Below are 21,158 nucleotides of genomic sequence, written 5' to 3'. Positions count from 1 at the left end.
CATGCATCTCTATAGTGAGTATTTTTTCTTTCTTTTTTGTTGCAATGATTTTCAATTCTACTTTTGATTTTTTGCAACATTGTCTGTGATGTTCCGCAAGTGGGGTCAGTTTAGTCATGGTAAAGAAACAGAAACTTAGTGGGCGTTAATTCCGACGTCCATGAAAATACTTCACCGGAATGTCTTTGCTTCCATATTTAAATGATCCCGACTACAAATGCTTATCATTTTCACCCCCCCCCCCCCCCAAAAAAAATCTAAAAACCAAATCCTAACTTCTATGCTTCATGTGATCAACAGAGGGCTGATTAGCATTTGCAAAATCTTCCGTCAAATTCGGGAATGATTGGAATTCCATGCACGGCTTCATCCGGCCACACAATCATCCTTTGCATCCCTTCTCTTCTTCTTCATCAACTCACAGAACTTTTCTCTTCTTACAATTTGTGGAAGCGCATATACAAGAGGTCATTGAGTCTACCGCCGCCTCATTTAAAATACAAACACACAGACGCTATCTCTTGCCCCTTTTTCTATATCACCGGCCAATCAGCGCAAAATTCCCCTGGCACGACTAAATGAGTCATCATTCACTAACACAAACACACACATGCGCTCACACTAGCTCCTGTCCCGTAATGTCATTATAAACCCCACAGCTTTAAATTATACTCAATCAATAGTTCTCGTTTATCTGTTCCTGCTTCGTGCGCCTGTGCCTGCAGTTATCCGTACTTTTGAATGCTCCCATTTCGAGCCTGAACCTTTCCAAAGTAGCTACATCAATGACGGTATTAGGATCTGATAAACTAATTGACCGGCCGACTGTCTCAATGGAAAGCCAATTGAGATGCAGCTTGGCGTCTCCCTCTTCAACAATGAAGAGAATGTTAATGTGTTTTTTTTTTTAAAGGGGCGGCGGGGCTGTAAGGTAAACACCTCGAGCGGTCTGGATGCTTGTTAGCATTATCACACAGCTGCTACACAATACAGACAGTGATAAACATTCCTGGAATCACAAGGACTCTTTATTTGGCAGGGTAGTATCGCTTGAGGCCCGCAGGAAAGGAAAATATATCGGAATTAACACAAGGGAGGGAGTAAATGCCGTATTTCTCTCTTGGCCATAAAAATGTGGAGTTGAAATATTGAATCCATATTGGTTAACATCACGGTTTAATTCCACATGGTTATAAAACACATGTTTGCGTGGTGTGATGGAACACGTGGAACATATATAGCAGGTAAGCTAATTACGTTACTGCTCCAGGATGAAAAAATATACGTGACATTTCATCGGGATTAACGGCTCGGTGTAATTAGAGGTAGAAGATAAATAACAACTTCAAAAAGTGAGAAACCAGAGTGTGTTGAAAAGAGCAGCAACCAAAATGTAAGAGTGGGAAGACAGTCGAGGCAAAGTGCACGTGGGAGTGTTGCTTGGAATGGAGCCAGCGAGATTGTGACGAGAGCGAGCATGAATGTTTCACGAGACGGGCTTCGAGTCAGCTTGCACGTTTTTACCGCTTACTGAAAACTACGCAATGGCGTCCACAATTGTGTGGATGCTCATCTCAATTGCTTAAAGCTTAATTGACTTGCAACCGGAGGTACCGTTAACCTGATTTCCCTGCCACTCTTTTAATTATATTCTTTACCAGTCCCCATTTATTTATTTATTTTACAAAAAAACTGTAACTGCAACAGAACTGGAACAACCCGGTTGCTCAATTCGGTAGCGCTTTATTTCTTATTTTTATCTTATGCGACCTTTTTTTTTTTTATCATGCAGCTTTAAATATTTTCATAATATTCGGAATTTCGATCTACTCCCATTTGATCATTATGTTTCATCTGAAAAACATTCCAGTCTAGGTATTGTTGGAATAGACGTGACCTGTCTGTCATATAATCAGAAATTCATCTTATAAGACGCCCAGACTTAAATTTCCAAATCTTTGACTAGCCTATTTTGTGCAGGAAAGGAAATAAAATGAAATGTCCCACCCAAGAGACGGACACTGGACCAAGATCCAAATTCTCAGTCTAATCCAGTGTCTACATCTGTTGCCCCACCCTCGTCACTCGACTACTGCTGAGCGAGTAAACAGGTGCATTTCGTGTCTGGGTCACTTTCCGGGCCACTTTTTCCCTCGCATCCTCCCGTCTACTGGTAATATCCATCCAACACTCCCTTTTGGCCCCCAGCCCCATCCTTACTCTACCCCCCGATTATGGGCTGGTAATAAGAGGTCTAGACATGCTTGATAAGGATTAAGGCAGGCACGGCGAGGTCACGCAGCGAGAAGCCGCTTTAGCTCGGACACACACTGCTGCGAAGATGGGACGCGCCCCAAGAGAGACCCGGCCAGAGGTTTTTGAGGAACGGTCAAGGGGTCACGAAGAGAGCGTTAGAGAGGTGTGAATGCAAACAGCTTTCATCGGAGCAGACAATCACGGTCAGCCTGCTTAGCGCTAACACTTGAAGTGAAAATCACCACGGTGACAAAATGGCCCGGAGTGCTTCCGTGCAGCGTTGTCCAACTAGGCGTGGCCAAAAAGATAAAAGTAAGAGGATCACATCAGATTTTTGGTCAGAAAATATGATTGCTATAGTCCAGGGACGGGTCATTGGTGAGTGGTATCTTGATCGATAAAAAATAGAGCAAAATGTGAAAGGAAAAAGTGAAAATCGAAAAAATGAATACAATTTTGGGAAGAAAAATCCGTGATTATCCAAACTGAATATGCACAATTTTTAGTTATAGTATCACCAATCACCACTAGATGGCAGATATGTCTTAATTGTGCTTACACTGTGTCTAATAAAAAATTAAAAAAACGTGAGTGTGCGACATAATTATTGGTACATTTGCAGTATTCCAATAGTATTCAAATATATTTAAAGGAACGCAAATAGAATTTAGCACACAAACACTTAAGTTTCCACTATGTCTCATCCTCGATAATGTGCAGACCCCACATGTATACGAAACATCCCTATAATGACTGTTGTTAGCAAGTACTGGAGGCTGCGTAACGTCTGCGACAAACGTGTAAACTTGTTCGCTAAACTCGCTGCCAGACGCCCCTTGAAATTATTTCCATTCGCACCCGGGCTCCCGTTGGCATCTCGCATACAGACACACATCTGCACTCTGGGGCCACGAACGGAAGATAACAGGGACATGCTAATGTGTGCTAATGATGTCATTATCTCCCGATGAGTGTAAATGGAGCGAGAGATGCAGCAGGGTGGAAGGTGTAAAGTTCTCTCCATCACGTTTGGGCGTGCATGTGTTGGGAAGTTACGCAATCACGACGGAGACTGTATGCATATGGAAAAAAAAAAAAAGTCGCACACCGTTTTTTTTTTCCATTTTGTTTGATTGATTGAAATCCAAGTTGTTCAACCATTAGAGTTCAGAGGGTCCATTGAATCAAAGAATGCCTCTCTGGTCTGTTTGAACTTTGACCTTATCAAGTGAATAATGCATAGTGACGACATAGAGTGGAGTCCGGCACTCCACTCGGTGATGTACCACTTATGTCATTTCATTGTCGGCACAGCTGTGGATGCTAAAGAGTCCGTCTGCTTTTTTTTTTTTTTTGTGTAACCGTTTATCGCACGCAACCACATGTTTCACGAGCTTGCATCATCAACTCCTACATGTGTGGGCCCCTGGCACGCTTGCTCCTCTCCAAAAAGCTGCTAAAACATTTGCTTTGTGGTGAGGTAGCAAGGTGCGAGTAAATAATCCCAAACGATGGAATGAAATTTATCTCCAAGCTTCACGTTTGTACCATAACCACTCAATCACGATACAATGGTTGCCACATGTTTGCTTGGGAAGGCGCCAAAAAAAAACCCTTGTTACGACGGCAAATCATCTGAGAATTCTTTTTAAACACAAGATGAGGCAGCAGAATCGTCATCAGTCTTTTTTTTTTTTTTTTTTACACAAAGCCGAGCTGTCACTCCACCCTGATGACTCTCTTTCCCATCGTGTCCTCTCCCACCCTCCACTTTTATTCTGCCTGATGAGTTTCCAGGCTGTCAGACGCTGTATCTCCACTCTCTATTTGCACCCCCCCTCCCCTTCTTCCTCTTTCCCACCCCCCATTGGTTGCTACTTTCCCTTTATCATTTATAGAGCGTTTCTTCACTGCTACCCAGACTCGGGTTTAGTTTTGGGAGGGGGGGGGGATGGTGGCTATTGCGTTTTCAAGCAAAGTGAAATATTCATGCATAAGAGCCTGTGTGAGAGCGACTTCACATGTATCCCCCCCCCCTCCCCCTCTCGAGTTGTGTGCTTCTTCATGATTGCGTAGTATGAAGTAGAGCCGCGGGTAGCCAGCTCGGCATCTTTGTGTACTTCTCTGTTTGTACTCTTGCTTTATTTTTTTTTCCTCCCCTCCTCTATCTTTGCCAGGTGATGCGTGAAGCTGCGGTCGTTTTGAGTCGGTTCCCAAAATAACGACTTGGCGCATCTATTAGCAATGAAGTATTCTGCAGGCAGGCACTCACAAGACCAACCCAAGGAAGGGGGGGGGGGTGATTTTGAAGAAGTGTATCGCTATAGCAATCCATGGAGCTCATGTTTACCTCTAATTAAGCCAAATAGCTGAATTTAAAAAAAATGACTGTTTGTACTTCTCTCTATTATTTTCCGACCTCTCTTGCACCTCGACCCCCGCCCCCTCCCCCCCACTCTGCATCATCTCGGAGGCAGCAGCCGCTACATGTACAGCCAGTTGCTATGTGGGCACCATGACAACCGTCATGAATTCGGCATGGCGCTCACGTATGCAGGCGGATGTAGTGTGTGTGTGTGTGTGTGTGTGTGTGTGTGTGTGTGTGTGTGTGTGTGTGTGTGTGTGTGTGTGTGTGTGTGTGTGTGTGTGTGTGTGTGTGTGTGTGTGTGTGTGTGTGTGTGTGTGTGTGTGTGTGTGTGTGTGTGTGTGTGTGTGTGTGTGTGTGTGTGTGTGTGTGTGTGTGTGTGTGTGGATGCAGCATTTCAAATGGCGCTCACGTATCCCGAGGATGAAACCTCTCCTGGGCTTTGGTGTACATTCAGTCGGGTCTTCCTCTTTTGATTTATTCAGCGTTTATGTATGCGCCTTTGTGGCTTTTTTGTGTGGAAGATTCCTGTGGAAAAACAAAAAAAAGTCAATCAATCCAGAATTTTATTCACACCCCATCCAAAAGATATTTTTTTTTAATGAAACATATGAAAATGATAAATCCCTACACAATTACCCCCACGATGCAAGGACATTAAGTAAGTAAACACAAAAAGACGCAAATACGATTATGTGATGCTATCTAACTCAAAAAGCAACCGCAGTATCTTAAAAATTCCTGTGGGTGTAACAGGAGGATTTTAATTTACTGCCTTCCAGTGCTTAAGGCTTCTTCATTCTTCACGGAAAATGTTGCTGCCTAGACTTCAGGATCCTAAAAAAAAAAAAAAAAAAAAGTTTCATTCTCCCTGTGTGTTGGTTGTTTTGTTCATCGTGCACACGGCTCGCTTTGTCTTCACAATGTAGAGGATGCTTGCCCGGAGAAATATTTGTCATGTTTATTATCACCTTTTTTAGTTTACCTTCTTTTTTTGAAAGTTGATCCTACAGAAACTTTGCTAAAAATAAATAAAGGGTTAAATCTAACCCATAAATGGTTTGTAGAGAAACATCAAAATGGAAACAAGACTTGATGGAAAAAATAAAAAATAAATAAGACATGAGATGGTTTTTTGGGGGGTTTTTTTATGGCTAGAGGAGAAAGAATTCCACCTATGAAGCAGACCGACTTGATTAAATTACCTTAAAGAAGAGCACAAGGGTTCGATTTGGCAAGGTTTAAGAATTTTAACATGATTTGTGCAACATGTTGCTCATACTCCCCTGACTATACATACATATGCACTTTCGTTATATAGATTTTTCACATTCCAGTTGATGCACACAAAAAGGTTATTTTGTTTTTGGAAAAGTGTGAGGATCAGTGCACACAGAAGGAATTGGGCACTTGTAACTTTGCCAAATAAACAAGCTTAAGATTTCTAGGAGTTTTCTTGAATGTTGCTATCCAGGCTAATTTATCTGGGCCATGCCCTGAAAAAACAACTTTCGTTCCTAAATCTTAATGCTGAAACACATTTTTTATGGGGAGGGAGGGCTTAAATTGTTTCCTTTCACTTTTGGTTCCGATTCATTTATAAAAAAAAAAAAAAAAAAATTGACTGTATTGAGGGAAATATGAGCTAATTATCAACATGTGGAAGTCATAATGATCCATCAATGGCATTGACAGATGACCTTATTAGATCAGAGCTGCAAATTCAAATGTACAGTAGCGCACATTGTCTGCCAATGCAAACCACTTCGGGGAATATTTCCACATTTCCAGGAACTTTAACGCCACTTTTGAATCTATGTTTAGAACTTAGGTCAGGTCATGTGACCAGTCCAAATTTCTTATTAGCTGTTTGACAATGACGAATAAACTGAAATTTGAAAGTAAACACACCGAGATATTTTAAGATAATGTGGATGCGTTACGCTCCAACTTGTGACCAAATGTCTTAACCAAAGCAAAGATGGGAATGTGAATCAAAGACCTCTTTAGAAAAAGCTAGCCAGAGGTCTTTTGTGCCATCTGTGGAAGGAAATACGCCTTAGGAGTATCTATTCTTATTTTATTTTATTTTTTTCTCTTTCAGGACAACCTAAATATATTTGTTAAGGGGAAAACCTTTGGTGTAAATCTGTCAGCTGATTCATCCAAGTTAAAAACATCTTGGGGTGCTTGAGGCGGGGTGGCTATTTTGTGAAGACACTCTTGATTGATCTTAATTTCCAGAAACATATTTTTTACAAGCATGTACTGTGTGCTAAGGAAGGTGATCGCCTTAAGGCCGACTATTCTGTTTATGGTGTCACAAGACATCGGGGGGGAAGGCGCGTTTCATCGTGATTGATGCGTGTACAATGTTGGCAACGTGACAACCCCCTAAGTTGCTCATTTGGACTTCTACAAAAGAAGCCTTAGAACTCCACTTAACAACCGGCGGAGATGTTACAAATGCTTTTTCGTACCAAAAAATTTGGTCACAGTGTGTCTACGGAATAGCTGATGCAATGTATGCTCAACTAAATTTGTGTTTTCATACGGCTTTGACTCAAATCATGAAAGGGGGTAGCATTGGAACGGCGAGGTAAAAGTGGAGGCCGAGGGCTCTTGTCGGACTTCAATGCCACGGCAACGAGCGCAAATTGGGTCACTGGGAAAAAGCCAGTGCGATGACGGGAAGCCTGTTGTCTCCATGGCAACTACCGTGTGTTGACATAGCTATCGGCTCCTGGTCCGGGCAAATACTCCATCGTGCATTTTCGCTCATATGAAAACCTCTATTGACTTTTTTGAGCTTTGTGTTTTGTGGAGCTGACCGCTTGAAGGGACTCCACTTTCATTCGTCAATATTACTCAATCAGCTATTCGATAGGCTCTATTAATGCAGGGGGAGACCCTAACCTTTTATGATAATGCTTTTTTTTCTGTATGTACAGCATTTTGGACCGATTTGATTCTTTCTCCATTCTGTCATGAACACCATGCTTATGTTCCTGATTAAAAAAAAAAAAAAAAAATAGGAGATTTTCCCTTTAGTGCCAGGATGGTGTGCGGACATGGACATCTCATTGCTGTACAGTGTGTGCGTGTGATTCGGATCTTGCTGTACTTGATTGGAACAGGCGGTTCATTTCAGAGCTTCCCACTGAGATTAGTGAGGAGAGATCTAGAAAGGCTAAAGGTTGAGTGGAGAATGTATGACTTGCCATATGTGTGGGAGAAGTGTAAACGCTGAGTAATGAACAGAAAAAAAAAAGTAGAGGATAGGTGTGGCCGGATCAATTTGAAGAAAAGCAGTATAAAAAAAAAAGTCAAAGCCAATAATGCTCACGTCTCACATTTCCGATTATATAATGCATTAAAAGCACACGAGTGGTCTGTTTGTATCCATTCCCATCTTGTGGTGGGCTGCTAGGTGTCAGTAAACACAAGCTCCCTCCCACCCCTTAGCCCACAGCACTTCTCACCTTGAATCAATGTCCAAAGAAAATGATGGTATCCATGGCAACAGTATCCCCCGAGAGTGCAAGAGGCAATTTGGCAAGTTGGATTCGACACATGGTGGCAAAATGATAATTGTCAACGACACCGTTAGCCAAAAATAATACAGTAGACGGGTAAACTAAATTACCCCCACGCCCCCCTTACCACCACTTAGCTCCGCCTCTGTCGGCGGTGATTTAAAACACATTACGACTACTCCTCAAACTAATTTTAAAGATATTAACCTAAAAGTGTGTTTATCTCTATTGCTACATTTTAATGACTAATCTGAAATACAGAAACCCAACTTCCTGGCGTCAACACACTATGCGTGCCTATATACTTTTCCAAAACTGTTTTGCTGCCTCAGCACTTTTCAGACTCTTTCTCATATTCGCATTACAGTTTTTTGACAGGCCGCTAAATCACATCGATGCAAAACTCACGCCAGGTACCAGTAAATTGCAGTAAAGGTCATAAATACCCAGTCTGGTTGAAAAAAAGAAGGATTTTAATTCACCATGCACGCCCCCTCCCCTCCCCCAACTAATCGTTTAATGCAGTCACATGGGTCTGTATGTGTGTGTAGTGAATTCAAATCCGAAGTTTTGCCGTTTTGAATCGAGAGGCTTGTTGATTAGAAGTTGCACGAAGTTCAACGAGTATTTAGCAGTGCAGGTCCCTGCAGATGTAATTATGTTTGCACGTGTGTGTATATATGTAACGTAGTTGGAAATGATAATCCGTTTTCTCGCCACATTCTTTTTCTTATTCTACACAAATTCTCTGTGTCAAGGCAAAACTGTTGACAGCTGTTTTGATGCACAGCACTGCTCCCGGCTCTTGTCGAAAGATCTAATAGAGCACATTGCTCCTGGCAAAGTCACGCAAAACAGGAATGCTGCACTTTTTTATTTTTATTTTTCCAAGAAAGTCGACATTCAGAAATGAATATTGGCATGACGATAAACTATAGCATTAAAAACACCAACGATTACAACAAGTGCTCTCGGCGACGAGGCTTCTTGCTTGCTTGCCTTTTATGCCCTCCTCCACACCGTGAAAAATTCATGCAAGTTCCCAGCAAAGAGCTCGGAATGATTAAACATTCAGATTCGAAGTCTGAAAATGGAAGCTGAAATCGTGCCCGACTCTCTCACTGCACGTGTGCTCGGTTGACAAGTACGGCTAACGCCGAATGTTTTTGTACAGGCATCAAACATTCTGACGGAATTTGATTTCTTTTTCATGGGAACCAGTGATTACAACATTTCAACACATCTTTTTGTAATGAAAGTAAGGGGAGAAGAAAACTATGGTTGCAAAAGTGTGCACACCCTCTTATTAATGGGATTTGACTGGGTTCAGTATTGAGGCCATAGGTAAATCCAGATATTTTCTCGAACGGCCAGTGTATTTCTGGGCCTGGGGTTTATGATTCAAAGTTAGAACACAATTGCTGATTTCACTCCAATAAACTGGTCACAAATATGAGTACAAATAAAGGTCAGCACCTCCTTTGATGCCTGGAATTGACTAATAAAATGCCAATATTTATTTCACGCTACAACCAGAGCTGGAGTTTCCCCACTTCTAGCTCTACCCAAGATCAACTCATTTGAAAAGTGGAGGGGGGTCAAATGAGTAACCCGGCCCAAAAATCCCCTCCCAGCGTTTGTTTATAGACAACAAAAGTGCCCCAGGACCCAAAAGAGCAAAAGCAACAATGACTTTACTTGTGTGTTTTCTGTCTTCCTGACCCGGAATTACAATGTTATTGCAGTCCAACTGAACCGCTCTCAAAAGCCACTTTCATTACCACGGACAAGGCCTCTGTAATTTTATTGGAGCCGCTTCTACACACAACAAAAGCGGCAAATCTTTCTGAAAGGGAAGGCACAAACAACTGCAGCGTTCACTCTTGTGCAAGTCACACACTGCCCTGCTGTTTTACGACTCTCTGTTTGGGGAATTTACGAAATGTAAAAAAAAAAGTTGTTGATAGAAAGTCCACAAATCCAATAACAACAGAAGGTTGTCATTAAGTCACGGCCTTTATTTCACAATAGCAAGAAAGTGAAAATGTTTGTTTCATGATTAGTCATCCTGGAAAAACGTCAAAAATAAAATGTAACCAAACATTCGCCGCTGCTTATTATTTCCAAGAGCCGTCACTCAGTCGTGCTTGAGTGACATGCAAAAAATATTTAGCATACGTCGGATGTGTGAGGATTTGCAAGGAATTGGGTAAATCTATTAGCCGGTCGGTGGCGTTGATCGGCGCCGCGTTCAAATCCTGACGTCACACGCCAGCAGCCGCAATCGTCTCAGATTACTGGGAATTAAGACGAGCCTTGAGGATTTTAATCTCTTACAGGTGTTAGACTGTGGATCAGTGGATAAACATTAGCTTTGATATTTGGCCGTGTAATTTGGACTAGCTTGGCTTATTGTTTGTGTTTATTCAAAAAGTCAACAAAAGTACTGTATTTTCCGGACTATAAAACGCACCTAAAAACCTGAAATTTTCTCAAAAGCCGACAATGCACTTTATAGTCCGGTGCGCCTTCTATATGGACCAAATTCCGAAATTTAAACTGCATTGTGTCATGAAATTAATCATAAGTGGCCCACTGAAGACTATGAATCATGAATCAAAATGACTATGGATCCTTTTTTTGTGATTATTAAGTAAATTGTTGCGTCTGAAGTTGAAATAAAAAAGATAAAATGAACAATGATTTGATTTGGATTAAAAATCTGACATGATGCATTAATGGTGCACCTTATAGTCCGGTGCGCCTTATATAAAGACAAAGTTTTAAAATGAGCTATTCATTGAAGGTGCGCCTTATAGTCTGGTGCGCCTTATAATCCGGAAAACACGGTATCGGGACACGTTGAATTTGTTCTCAATTTACTGTACTCCTTGCATCAATTTTCCATTTATTCATTCTCAAATAGATAAAACTCAAACAGCAGACGTATAACATATTAGGATAGATAAAACCAGAAGAATAACCGCCCTCATCTTTAAACATTACCAACATTACGGCAAAAACCGAGATTTAATATGGCTGTAAAGTAACGAGCCATCAAAGCCTATGAAGTGCAAACCCATAATGCCGTAACATGCTCATAAATCAAACGTCCAACAATTGTGCGCCTACAATGTCGTGCCCCCCCCCCCCCCCTCCCTTGAGGTTGCGGCTTATAGAGTAGCGAGCCGCAGCTGAAGACGGCGTTGAATCGAGCACTGTGGCACGGAGAAAGGCCGCCATTGTTTGTCGTTGGCCGTAACAATAGGAGCTCTGTCGGAGCGGATCATCTGTTTTCTTGGCTAGTTGGCCCACTAATAGGGCTACTTATGCTCTGTAAATGGGCTAGAGCTTGGGCAGAAACAAATAAACACACAAACAGATAAACATGTCGGGGGGGGGGGTGAGCAGCGAGAGTGGGTGTGTGTTTAATCAGTGGAGGGAGGTTTTTGGATGATGCTTGATAGGATGTTGTCACACTCATCTGCGGAAAGAGAACATGGATTACGGCTTTCCTAACACTACTCTGCATTTTTTATCCCCCCCCCCCCAAAACCCTAACATGAGCGCTTAGAATTTTTCAGAGCTGCCATAAATCATGCGTGAAGCACATTTAATATGCTGACAGTCGATATCACCTATGAAGGCGCTTTCGAAATTGCCACGAATCTTTAAAACCTTTTTGGGATGAGTAACGTTGTGGCGATATTGCTCAGCGCTAATACCGACGTGTAAAAAGCAGCTGGAATTCTACGACTGGAATTGGCCGATGTTTTAAACTGTCAGTCTTGCGACAACTCACAATTGACAAGGAATGGTGCGAGGGAGAGATTAAAAGGGAGACAATGGGCGAGACAAAGAAAGGGAGAATGAGCTCACGCCCAACATTTTCCAGGTCAGCCCAAAATGCTCGGGGCTAAACTCACGGCCAGTCTGTTACTGTTTTTCTTCTCTCCCCCCCACCCCCCCCCACCCCTCTCACCCAACCCGTCCGTTTCCCTCACTCTAACACTCTCGCCCAGGGGCAAAGTCGAGCTGCAATAGGATTCAGCCGTTGCCACGGAGACCAGAGAGACATCGCTACCATAGCAACAACAGCATCGCTTGCTCAAGCGTAGATCTCCGTCTTTCTCCTCCTCCTCTCATCACGTCCACTCGACCCTCTCAGCTGTAATTTTGTGATCTTTGCCTCTTTTATCAACATATTTTCATCATTTGTTTCTTGTAATTTAATTTGTATTTTGCCCTTTTGGGCCCGGTGATGTAATTAGAGGGCTGCCGCTAGTCAAAAGTGCTGCAATTGAACTGCTTTCACGGGCCAGGCAGACACTCACTCCACATGTCTCTTTTCATGGCGTCAAAAAGAGCAAACGTTTGGATCGAATGGACCAACTTCAATTACGCTCTCAATGGATTGGAGAGTTAAACGCCGCTCAATGCACACTGAAAAGCTATTTAATAGTGTTTCAGCACTCTGCCAAGAAATATCTGGCAATCAGAATAAATTTAGCTAGAATCATTTCTAATACCGAGTGATTACAGTCCATTTTTTGCAAATTCTTGAAGAATGAAGATTTTAATCTCAGCATTTTTTTTTTTTTTTACGTGTTAATTACACTGTGGATCTCTTTTTTTTTTTCTTGTATTTTTAAAACAGATCCACACAAATCCAAACAAAAAAATCTCTGAAAAAATTATGAATTATTTTTGTGTTTAAAAACTGAAATTGATCTGACTTTGCTCCTAATTAATACAATTCATAAAGGTAATATTCTCTAACCTAAATAAATATGTCTTTTTTTATGACGCATAAAATCTGATCCACAAAATTTATAAAAATGATCAACATAAATTCTAACCAAGTTTGACCCCAATTTGATCCGTTTAATTGCAATTACTTGGAATTTAATTCAATCCAATTTAATTTAATTTAACCCCCCTGCTATTCATGCTTTCATTGTTTTTGTCAGCTTGTAATAACATCCAAAGAGGCACAGTTTGATCCTGCTCCTGCGAAATGACTCACTTAAGAGATAGGCTGTGTAAAATTTTCCCGCACTTGATGCTCCTTCCAAAAAGCAATATCAATATGGCGCATTTTCATTCACTCACTGAGTTTTTTCTTATAAGCACCTCGGGTCAATGTGTGTCGATTTCCCCGAGTCGTACCAGGCGTCCATCACAAGTGGTCAGATGAGGTGCGACGATGATGCGTGTTACCATGTCGACCGCAGCGCGTGACAGTGGACGGAAGCTTGCTCGGAGGGGATGCTGGCAAAAAAAAAAATAAAAAATCACACCAGCAGGAGATTGAGTTTATAGATTATTTATATGGCTGTCAAGGACTCTCAGCATCATACGCGGCGGGTCGGTGCGTGCACGTGTATGTGCGACATTTTGAAAAAAAAGCAGCCGAGGCCGAATAACAAACAAAAAATGTATTTTCTTTCCCACCATGCCGTGCACGAGTGTACACACAAATGACAACGCACAAGCTCCCGACCCCCTGGTAAGGCATCTAAATAAAAATCCGCCAACCATACCGGATGTGCATCATTGGTTGTTATGGCCACCGGGGAATATTCTTAAGGGTTGCCAAGGTAACAGCTTGGGGAACGCTTTGCCAGTTTGACTGGTCTGAGGATATAAAAAAAAGTGCCAGTGATTTTTTTTTTTTTTTTGTGAGCCTGTGTGTGCGTGTGACGAAATGCATATGCGCATGATTAGTCGAGGTGTTGTTGATTTATAATGCCTGATGGAGTTAGCTGCAGTGGAAACATGTTGACATACCGTGGCCATATTGGCGTGTGTGCGCGTGGGTGGGTGGAAGAAGCATATATTTATGTGTTGGTATGCGTGATGGTCGTCCGAGTAGGAGAGAGACGTGAGACTATTGTGATTCCGATCAAAGCGTCTGCCATTCATGCCAACAGACAAGAGGGGGATGAGGGAAAAAGAGGAAGCAGTTGCCATGGTGACGCAATCAGAAATCTGCTCTCCGTTCAAGATGGTCTCGGCCTGGGCGCCGTGGACATTTTGGTTTCGCCGTGCAACATACCGACACACACGCTACATACGATTGGAGCGTTTGTATTTTTGTCTCCGTTTTTCTGTTTCACTCTCTCACGCTCTCCTCATTTTCTCCTGCCCTATATTCATACTCTAATCTGGTCCAGTCTGTCTTCTTGTCTGACTCCAGTAATCTTGTCAGGACAGATGGCACACACACACAGCAGCAGCAGCATCTGTCATGAACTTTAGATTACATCTTTGAATGAAAAAACATTCCAGAAAATAAATGAAGTGGAAATACAAATGTGAATGAGGGAATGTTGTTATAATCCAAAATATATTTGATTAGCCGTTATACAAGTTATGAGCCCGAGCGGATACATTTGAAAAGGGGTGTGTAGACTTTTTAGATCCACTGAAAATAAAATCCTGGGCCTCAAATTACATTCTATCGATTTTTTTTTTTTGCCTTATAAAATACTTTGGAAAACAAAAAAAAAACCCAGACGTTCAGTTTTCAGACATATGCCATGTTTATTGGACTTAAACAAAATATGCTTCAAAGCAAATAAATCCCACGGCCAGCGTCAGATTGGGCGTCATAAAACAACGGGACGTTAAGCTTTAATCACCGTGACTGCAGCTCAGATGTAAAAAAAAAATCATGAAATAAATGATGGTAGCATTCCATTTTGCTGGTTGTGAGAGAGAAAGCACAGCTGTGGATTACGATGTCCGCCGTTGTTAAAGTTTACAAAGGGTGAGTCATCGTAAATTGTGTCATCATTGGACACAATACACACGCGTAACATCCCACTTCCAGTCTCCTTCCATCGCTGATACAAAAGCTGCTACTGTGCTGCTCTAAATGCATTTTTTAAGATATTGTAAATTATCGGTTCGGGAACCGCAGGTTGAGAACCGCCCGTGCCTTTTGACCGTTCTGACCTCTGCGGACTGGCAAATGGGGTCCATCTGTTGCGCCATCATGGCAACTAGCAGTGCAATTATCGCCCAAAGCGGGCCGCCGGTTCGATACCCATTGATAGATGGATAAATGGAGAGGTGGAAGGATAGATATGGGGGGGGGGGGAACAGCAATGCGGGTAACACGGAACAAGACGAAGGGGCGAGTTCATATTGGGGAGGAGGGGGGGTGTCGGCGGTAAAGGGGGGGGGGGGCAGGAGACGAGGCTACATGACGTTTGTTTCCATGGTGATGGTCTCTCTGTCTCCAGCACATAGAGAGACGGTACTTAAAAAAATGCGCCTGTGAATTTGTGTTTGTCTAATGGCATTTTTTTGTCAATAAATAACGCAGCTTTGTCCAGTTTTTTTTTTTTTTTGGACACAACTGTAAATAAAAGCGACTGCGATTGATTCGGGGATTTAGTGGTGTATTTTATATATATATTTATTTCTTTTTGCAGGGGAGGGGGTTCTGGGTGGGGTTGTCAGCATGCAAGACGTCAATGAGTGCATTTCAAGTCTCGATCCTGTCACGACGTCTGCGTTTTTCCTTCACAGCAGACACAAATATGAAATATAAATTCGAGCTTTCATTTGGTTTGACACGACCAATTTGTTTTTGCGCTTGAGGACCGTGATACCGCCATTAAGATCTCCCTCACTGATGACTGTTATAATGGTTAAAAATAGTTTTGTGTGGGCTCATCTCTCTCCAATAGCCTTGCAAACACAGCATTTTGATTGAAGAGGGGGGTGGGGGTGGGGGGGCATAAAATATAAGAAGCTGCAGCTTGTTGGAGGCCCATTGGTGGATTTGTATTGTGTGTGAGTGTATGATTGACACTACAATGTATGCTCCTGCTTACGTAATGGCGTGTGCACGCTGTTCACACTAGGTTGTCTTTGTGGAGAAAGAGGTTGATATCGGTGTGGGGCGTGACCGGCATGGCGAGAAGATACTGACTGTCGCGCCAGACCCACTGAGCTGGAAGAGGAGGATGAGGATGAGGGAGAGGGAGGGAGGGGGGGGGGCATGGCTGGGGAGTAGGGATGGATTTAGAAGACTACACCGCTCTCTGGTGTTAGAAATTGATAGTTGTCACGTCCGTGTCACAGGATGCTCGTTTAGTCACTTTCCTCAGCCACACCCATTTCTTCACTGTCACCTTGTTACCTCGTGTATTTAAACCCTGCCTGTGTTGTTTCTACATGTTGGTGTCTACTGTTGGAATTCTGTTTCCCGCTCGCTGGCCAAGTGAGCCTCTTTCCGCCTTTGTTCATAGTCCCCCCCCTTTTTTTCAATAATTCCTGGTCCAAGCTGCATTTGGTCGCCGTGCTCCATTCATTCCATGACGATAGTAGAAATTGCCCCATGCACTTATTTATTCTTTGAGTTTGGCTCATGAAAATTGGTAACAAAAACAAAATTGATGCTTTTAAATTTTTGTTTGGTATATTATGGAAAATTAAATGCATTTGTATACAATTAGTTTAATCTGTGGAGTGCCTGGTTTTGAATTTCTGGTGGTGGATAAAAATATGTAAAAAAAAAATGTAGATTAAATTCGAAGGACCTGTTTTTTTCATTCTTTTTTTTTTATTATCCCATTATTGTGTTCATACAGGTTTTAATTGTTAAATTTAGAATCTGGTTGCAGTTTTAATGTCTGGTCGATAGAGAGCACCCTCGCTTCGTTTTTCAGTCAAAACTGATTTGCGCCATTAACAGTTTTATGTATGTATGAAGGCGCTCCCTCATTAGTGTGGCTGGCATCATGCAAGGGTGAAAGGTCACACCTGTGGCTAGAGGCTGAAGCTCAGTTGAAGGTCATCAACAAGTCTGTCATTCTCTTTTGAAATCCTATTAAAGCATCACAGTCTTTCACAACAGCTGTCTGATTTTTTTTTTTTTGCATTATACTTAGTGTAAAATGTGAGGATAAAAAAAATTATATATTTAAAAAAATTTACATAAATTAACCATGACAAGCTGTTATCATGCAAAGTAGTTATTGCATCTATATGAACAGCTTCTCTGTCCTTTTTATGACATTGCGGCGATGTTTCCAATCCAATCCCTGCTGTTGTAATTAGTGAAAAGAGATGGAAGGGCGCAGAAGGGCGTGCGTCACGTGGTTCACCTGTCAAACAAGACATCTGGTTGGCACAGGCAATTCTGCCTCCCACTGAGTGAACCCCAACATCTTGTGTTTTGCCAATTAGCCTCAATCGCTAAATATAAAATGGAACTTGAAAAAATATTCCCATTAAAGAACAATTCTCCCCCCCTGCATGAGTCATATTCCGATTGTTTCGGTTTATTCCCAATGCCCCGAGGAATCCTCTTTCTTGATGTGAGTTCTCAATTGACTCCTTCAGGGTGATGATTATTTCCAAATAAAAACGACATTTTCTCCTAAAACATAAACATTCGTTATTATCGCAGCTCTTGAATCGAGCCATCAAATGGATGTTTGGAAGACGGGGGGTCATGGAGGGAATTTTTACACATTTGAGTTCAAATGGAGTCATAAAACTGTCAACAGTAGAGACGAGACATATAACAGTGCTGGTCTGGAGTCACTCAAAGGGTGAGGAAGAGAGTATCTGCTTTCTTTCCTCTCCTTGAGGCCATCAAAAAGACTTTCAGATGCGATAGGTTAGGAATATTAATCATATACATTTATTTTTGAGATTCTTTTTATGCTATACGTTCCAACAGATGGGCAGTCCTCCTCCTTTGCCTCCTCCTCCTCTTCCTCAGAATCATCATCATCATCATCACCATCCCTCTCCTGCTGCGGCGAGCCTTCAGTCGACGTCTCCGCCGCAAAAAAAAAACCAAGGAGCTCAGGATGATGCACGAGTCCCACGGGGGATGCTCTAAATGGGCCACGCAGCGTGGAAAGACACGCTAGAAGAGGAGGAGGACGAAGAAGAAGCGGGAGGGATGTTTGGGTCTTTGTGGCGCTCTGCCATCCTTCTCGGCTTCCTGTGCATGTCCCCCGTTCGAGCTGGTGAGTGAAATAAGGTCCTCGCATGCAGACGTTCGTGCAGTTCTACAACACGTGTTGCTCGAGGGAGCACATGCTCACGGCTCGAAATAGATTTTTATTAAGGTGTGCGAACCATCCTATCATGTAATCATCAAGCCAAAGTGAAGTGTTGCGCTATGTGCATTAAAATGCTGTTTGTTGTTTTTTTTAATCTCACATTGAGCATCACCTTGGTGCATTTGATCCAAATACCCACTAAAAAAATTTAAAAAAATAGTAAAATGAGAACTAAAAAGGGGAATTACAGCAATCCCAAATATGCCCTCCGATCGGTTGTAAACAATCGAAATGATAAAATTGGAATAGGCAGTTAGTGCTTTGCTAGGAATGCCGCAGCTAGTGTCATCTAATGCTATTGGGGGACGCAAGAATTAAAGGAGAGTCATACAGAGAATAATATTGTGAGTCTCCACACCCTGGAAAAAATTCAATTCCGGCCGTGTTAGGTCATCTAGTTATCCTCTCACACCACGTTGATGGTGTTAGTATTGAACAGAGAGATAAACTGGGAGACAGTAAATTTATCTTTGCAGAATAACATTAGTGGAGCCTCTTTTTTTTTTTTCCGTACCAGACAGCCCACTGTCAGCTCCTCTCAATGTGACCATTAAGGAGATCGAGGTCAACTCGGCCGTGGTCACGTGGGAAACTCCAGAGGGTGACCCAGTCATTGGATTCGCCATTACTCAACAGGTGAGTCCGGTTTGAGTTTTGTATGAATCTCAACAGTTATTCCGCTCGTGTGTTTTGCTTTTCAGAAAAAGGACGTACGCATGCTACGCTTCATCCAGGAGGTGAACACCACCACTCGCTCGTGTGCCTTGTGGGGATTGGACGAGGACACCGAGTACATCGTTCACGTGCAGAGTATAAGCATGGGAGGCAGCAGTCCCCCAAGTGAGCCCGTTGTCTTCCGAACCCCCAAAGAATCCGAGAAGCTGGCGTCCAAGACTCCGGGTGAGGCATGAAAAATAACACCATAAAAAGAACGCTTCCTTTTTTTTTTTTTTTATCAGGGTTGACCCAGTTAGAACGTCAAGAGCGGCGGCTTCAGAGGGACCTTGCAAATATTAAACGCTCATCACCAGCGGGGGTGATAAGAGTGGGAAGTGGGGAGCGACATATCTCAAAGAAACATGCCCGAGTGAGGAAAAAAAGTTTCAATTTTAAATCTACCTTAAAAGCAGGCAGACAGCAAGTACATATTCATCCTTTTTTGGTGTCCCAATACTTTTGTCTGTATCATGTCATGTAAGACTTTAGGGGCTTATCACTTTATGTTCTTTCCCCAGATGAGCTCACATTGGAAGAAATGGGCGAGGCCGCTCAACTCCGAGCTGGCGAGGTCATCATCATCGCAGTGGTTCTTGTCATGTGGGCAGGTAACCGGTGTAAATTAGCTTAATGCTAACAAATAATACAAAACACTATTGCCAGGCTAACAAATACTCACCGCACACATTTACTAATCTCGCTTCTCTGTCTGCACGGTTGACTCCACCTCCCTCGCGTCCCAGGCGTGATCGCCCTGTTCTGTCGTCAATATGACATCATCAAAGACAACGAGCCCAATAACAATAAAGACAAGGCCAAGAACTCGTCGGAGTGCAGCACTCCTGAACATCCGCAGGGAGGGCTTCTGCGTAGTAATGTTTAACAGCCACTCGCCATCTGCCCAACTTGCAATAACTTCACCCCCCCCCCTTCCAACCTCAGGACAGGTGAGGCATTTTTAATCACATCAGTTAGATTGGCGCCTGAAATATATATGAATACTCATACCAGTTATTGGGCCAATATTTTAAGGTATCGGGTACTAACGGAGACGGCCGATACTGTATAAAAGAATCTGGCAATCACTTTCTAGCACCTGCAACTTAATAGAGGAGAAATTACACTTTTGTTTGGATCTGTAATGAATTTTATTCTCCTCCTTTTTGGTGTAAATCCATTTTGGGTGTTAATTCTGCTAACAAGCCAACGGGGAGGGAAACAATCTCCTCGGCTGAAGTAATACAATCCTTCACTGTCGACTTGATAAATATTCCAGACTTATTTTAGCAAGCAGGATTAATGGTGAACCATTGAATAAGCTTAAGGGGAAAAAGAGAGAGAGGGATTGAAAAAAGATAAGGCATCAAAAAAGATGATTATAGAATCGCTTCCAGTGCGTTTTCTTCTGTTTCAGAGCCTGAGAGCCATTCTGTAGCCAAACATGCTGCGACACAAATTCAACGTTCAACTCCTCATGGCACAATGAACAATTGTTGGAAAAACATCTGAGTAAGTGGACTCAAACGCTTCCAACAAGGAAACAATAGAGAATAAATCACATTTTTGTTGTGATATTAAAAAAAATAAAAAAACTGTGCATACATTTGGACTTTCATCCAAAATCCAGATTGTCCCATGTGTTAGTTTTTGTGGCACCACTTTGGGTGAAGCATCTCCTCGCCGTCTTTTCGGCTTGTGGGCACCCTTGACATTTCAGGAATACAATGCAACAAGTTTTTTTTTGTTTTTTTTACAGCACAGCGTATATATTGATTGTTACTCTCACTCTTTTTTTAAACAATGGCTTGCTTATACTATCATCAGAAAAAAAACACAATAAAAACATCCCACTTATGTTGACATGTTATTTATGAGAAAGCAAATACAAGATCAAAAATAATAACCTTTCATTATTCTACTTGTGCACTTGTGTTAGTCTTCTAGGGGCACTCTAGTAGAATAATTAATAACTTAAAAAGTTACTAGTAAGGCAAGGCAGTCCTACTAGGGCAGTTTTTCGATACTGTATGAAATTTTTTTGCATGCAGATAGAATGACTCGGTCGCACAAAAAGCACATTGCTACATAGTTGCCATCAACTCCTGCTCGACTTTGTCTCGTGTCCTTATGAGTCACGGCTCTTCAATCTCGAGCCATACAAGCCACACTTCCTCCCTCCCTCCCTCCCTT

At 42.3% G+C, this 21,158-nt stretch overlaps 1 protein-coding gene across 2 annotated transcripts; it reads left to right on the top strand.

The window, feature by feature from the left end:
• Positions 1 to 20,822, top strand: LOC147040996 (fibronectin type III domain-containing protein 5b-like). 2 transcript variants are annotated; one of them, XM_085900829.1, is made up of 6 exons: positions 1 to 14; positions 17,861 to 18,155; positions 18,769 to 18,887; positions 18,953 to 19,151; positions 19,487 to 19,576; positions 20,383 to 20,822. In XM_085900829.1, exons 2-6 carry the CDS (start codon positions 18,026 to 18,028, stop codon positions 20,475 to 20,477), a joined length of 633 nt encoding a protein of 210 aa, XP_085756955.1. In that variant the 5' UTR covers positions 1 to 14; positions 17,861 to 18,025; the 3' UTR covers positions 20,478 to 20,822. The 2 variants fall into 2 exon arrangements, with proteins under 2 accessions (XP_085756955.1, XP_085756954.1); XM_085900828.1 differs by lacking the exon at positions 1 to 14 and adding an exon at positions 19,712 to 19,915 and having other exon boundaries at positions 18,017 to 18,155.
• Positions 20,823 to 21,158: the final 336 nt, after the last annotated feature.

Source organism: Syngnathus leptorhynchus, chromosome 20 (genome assembly GCF_054491065.1).
Source record: "Syngnathus leptorhynchus isolate UIUO chromosome 20, UIUO_Slep, whole genome shotgun sequence".
NCBI lineage: Eukaryota > Metazoa > Chordata > Actinopteri > Syngnathiformes > Syngnathidae > Syngnathus > Syngnathus leptorhynchus.
Note: the sequence above shows the minus strand (reverse complement) of the source record. Positions and strands in the feature narration are given on the sequence as shown.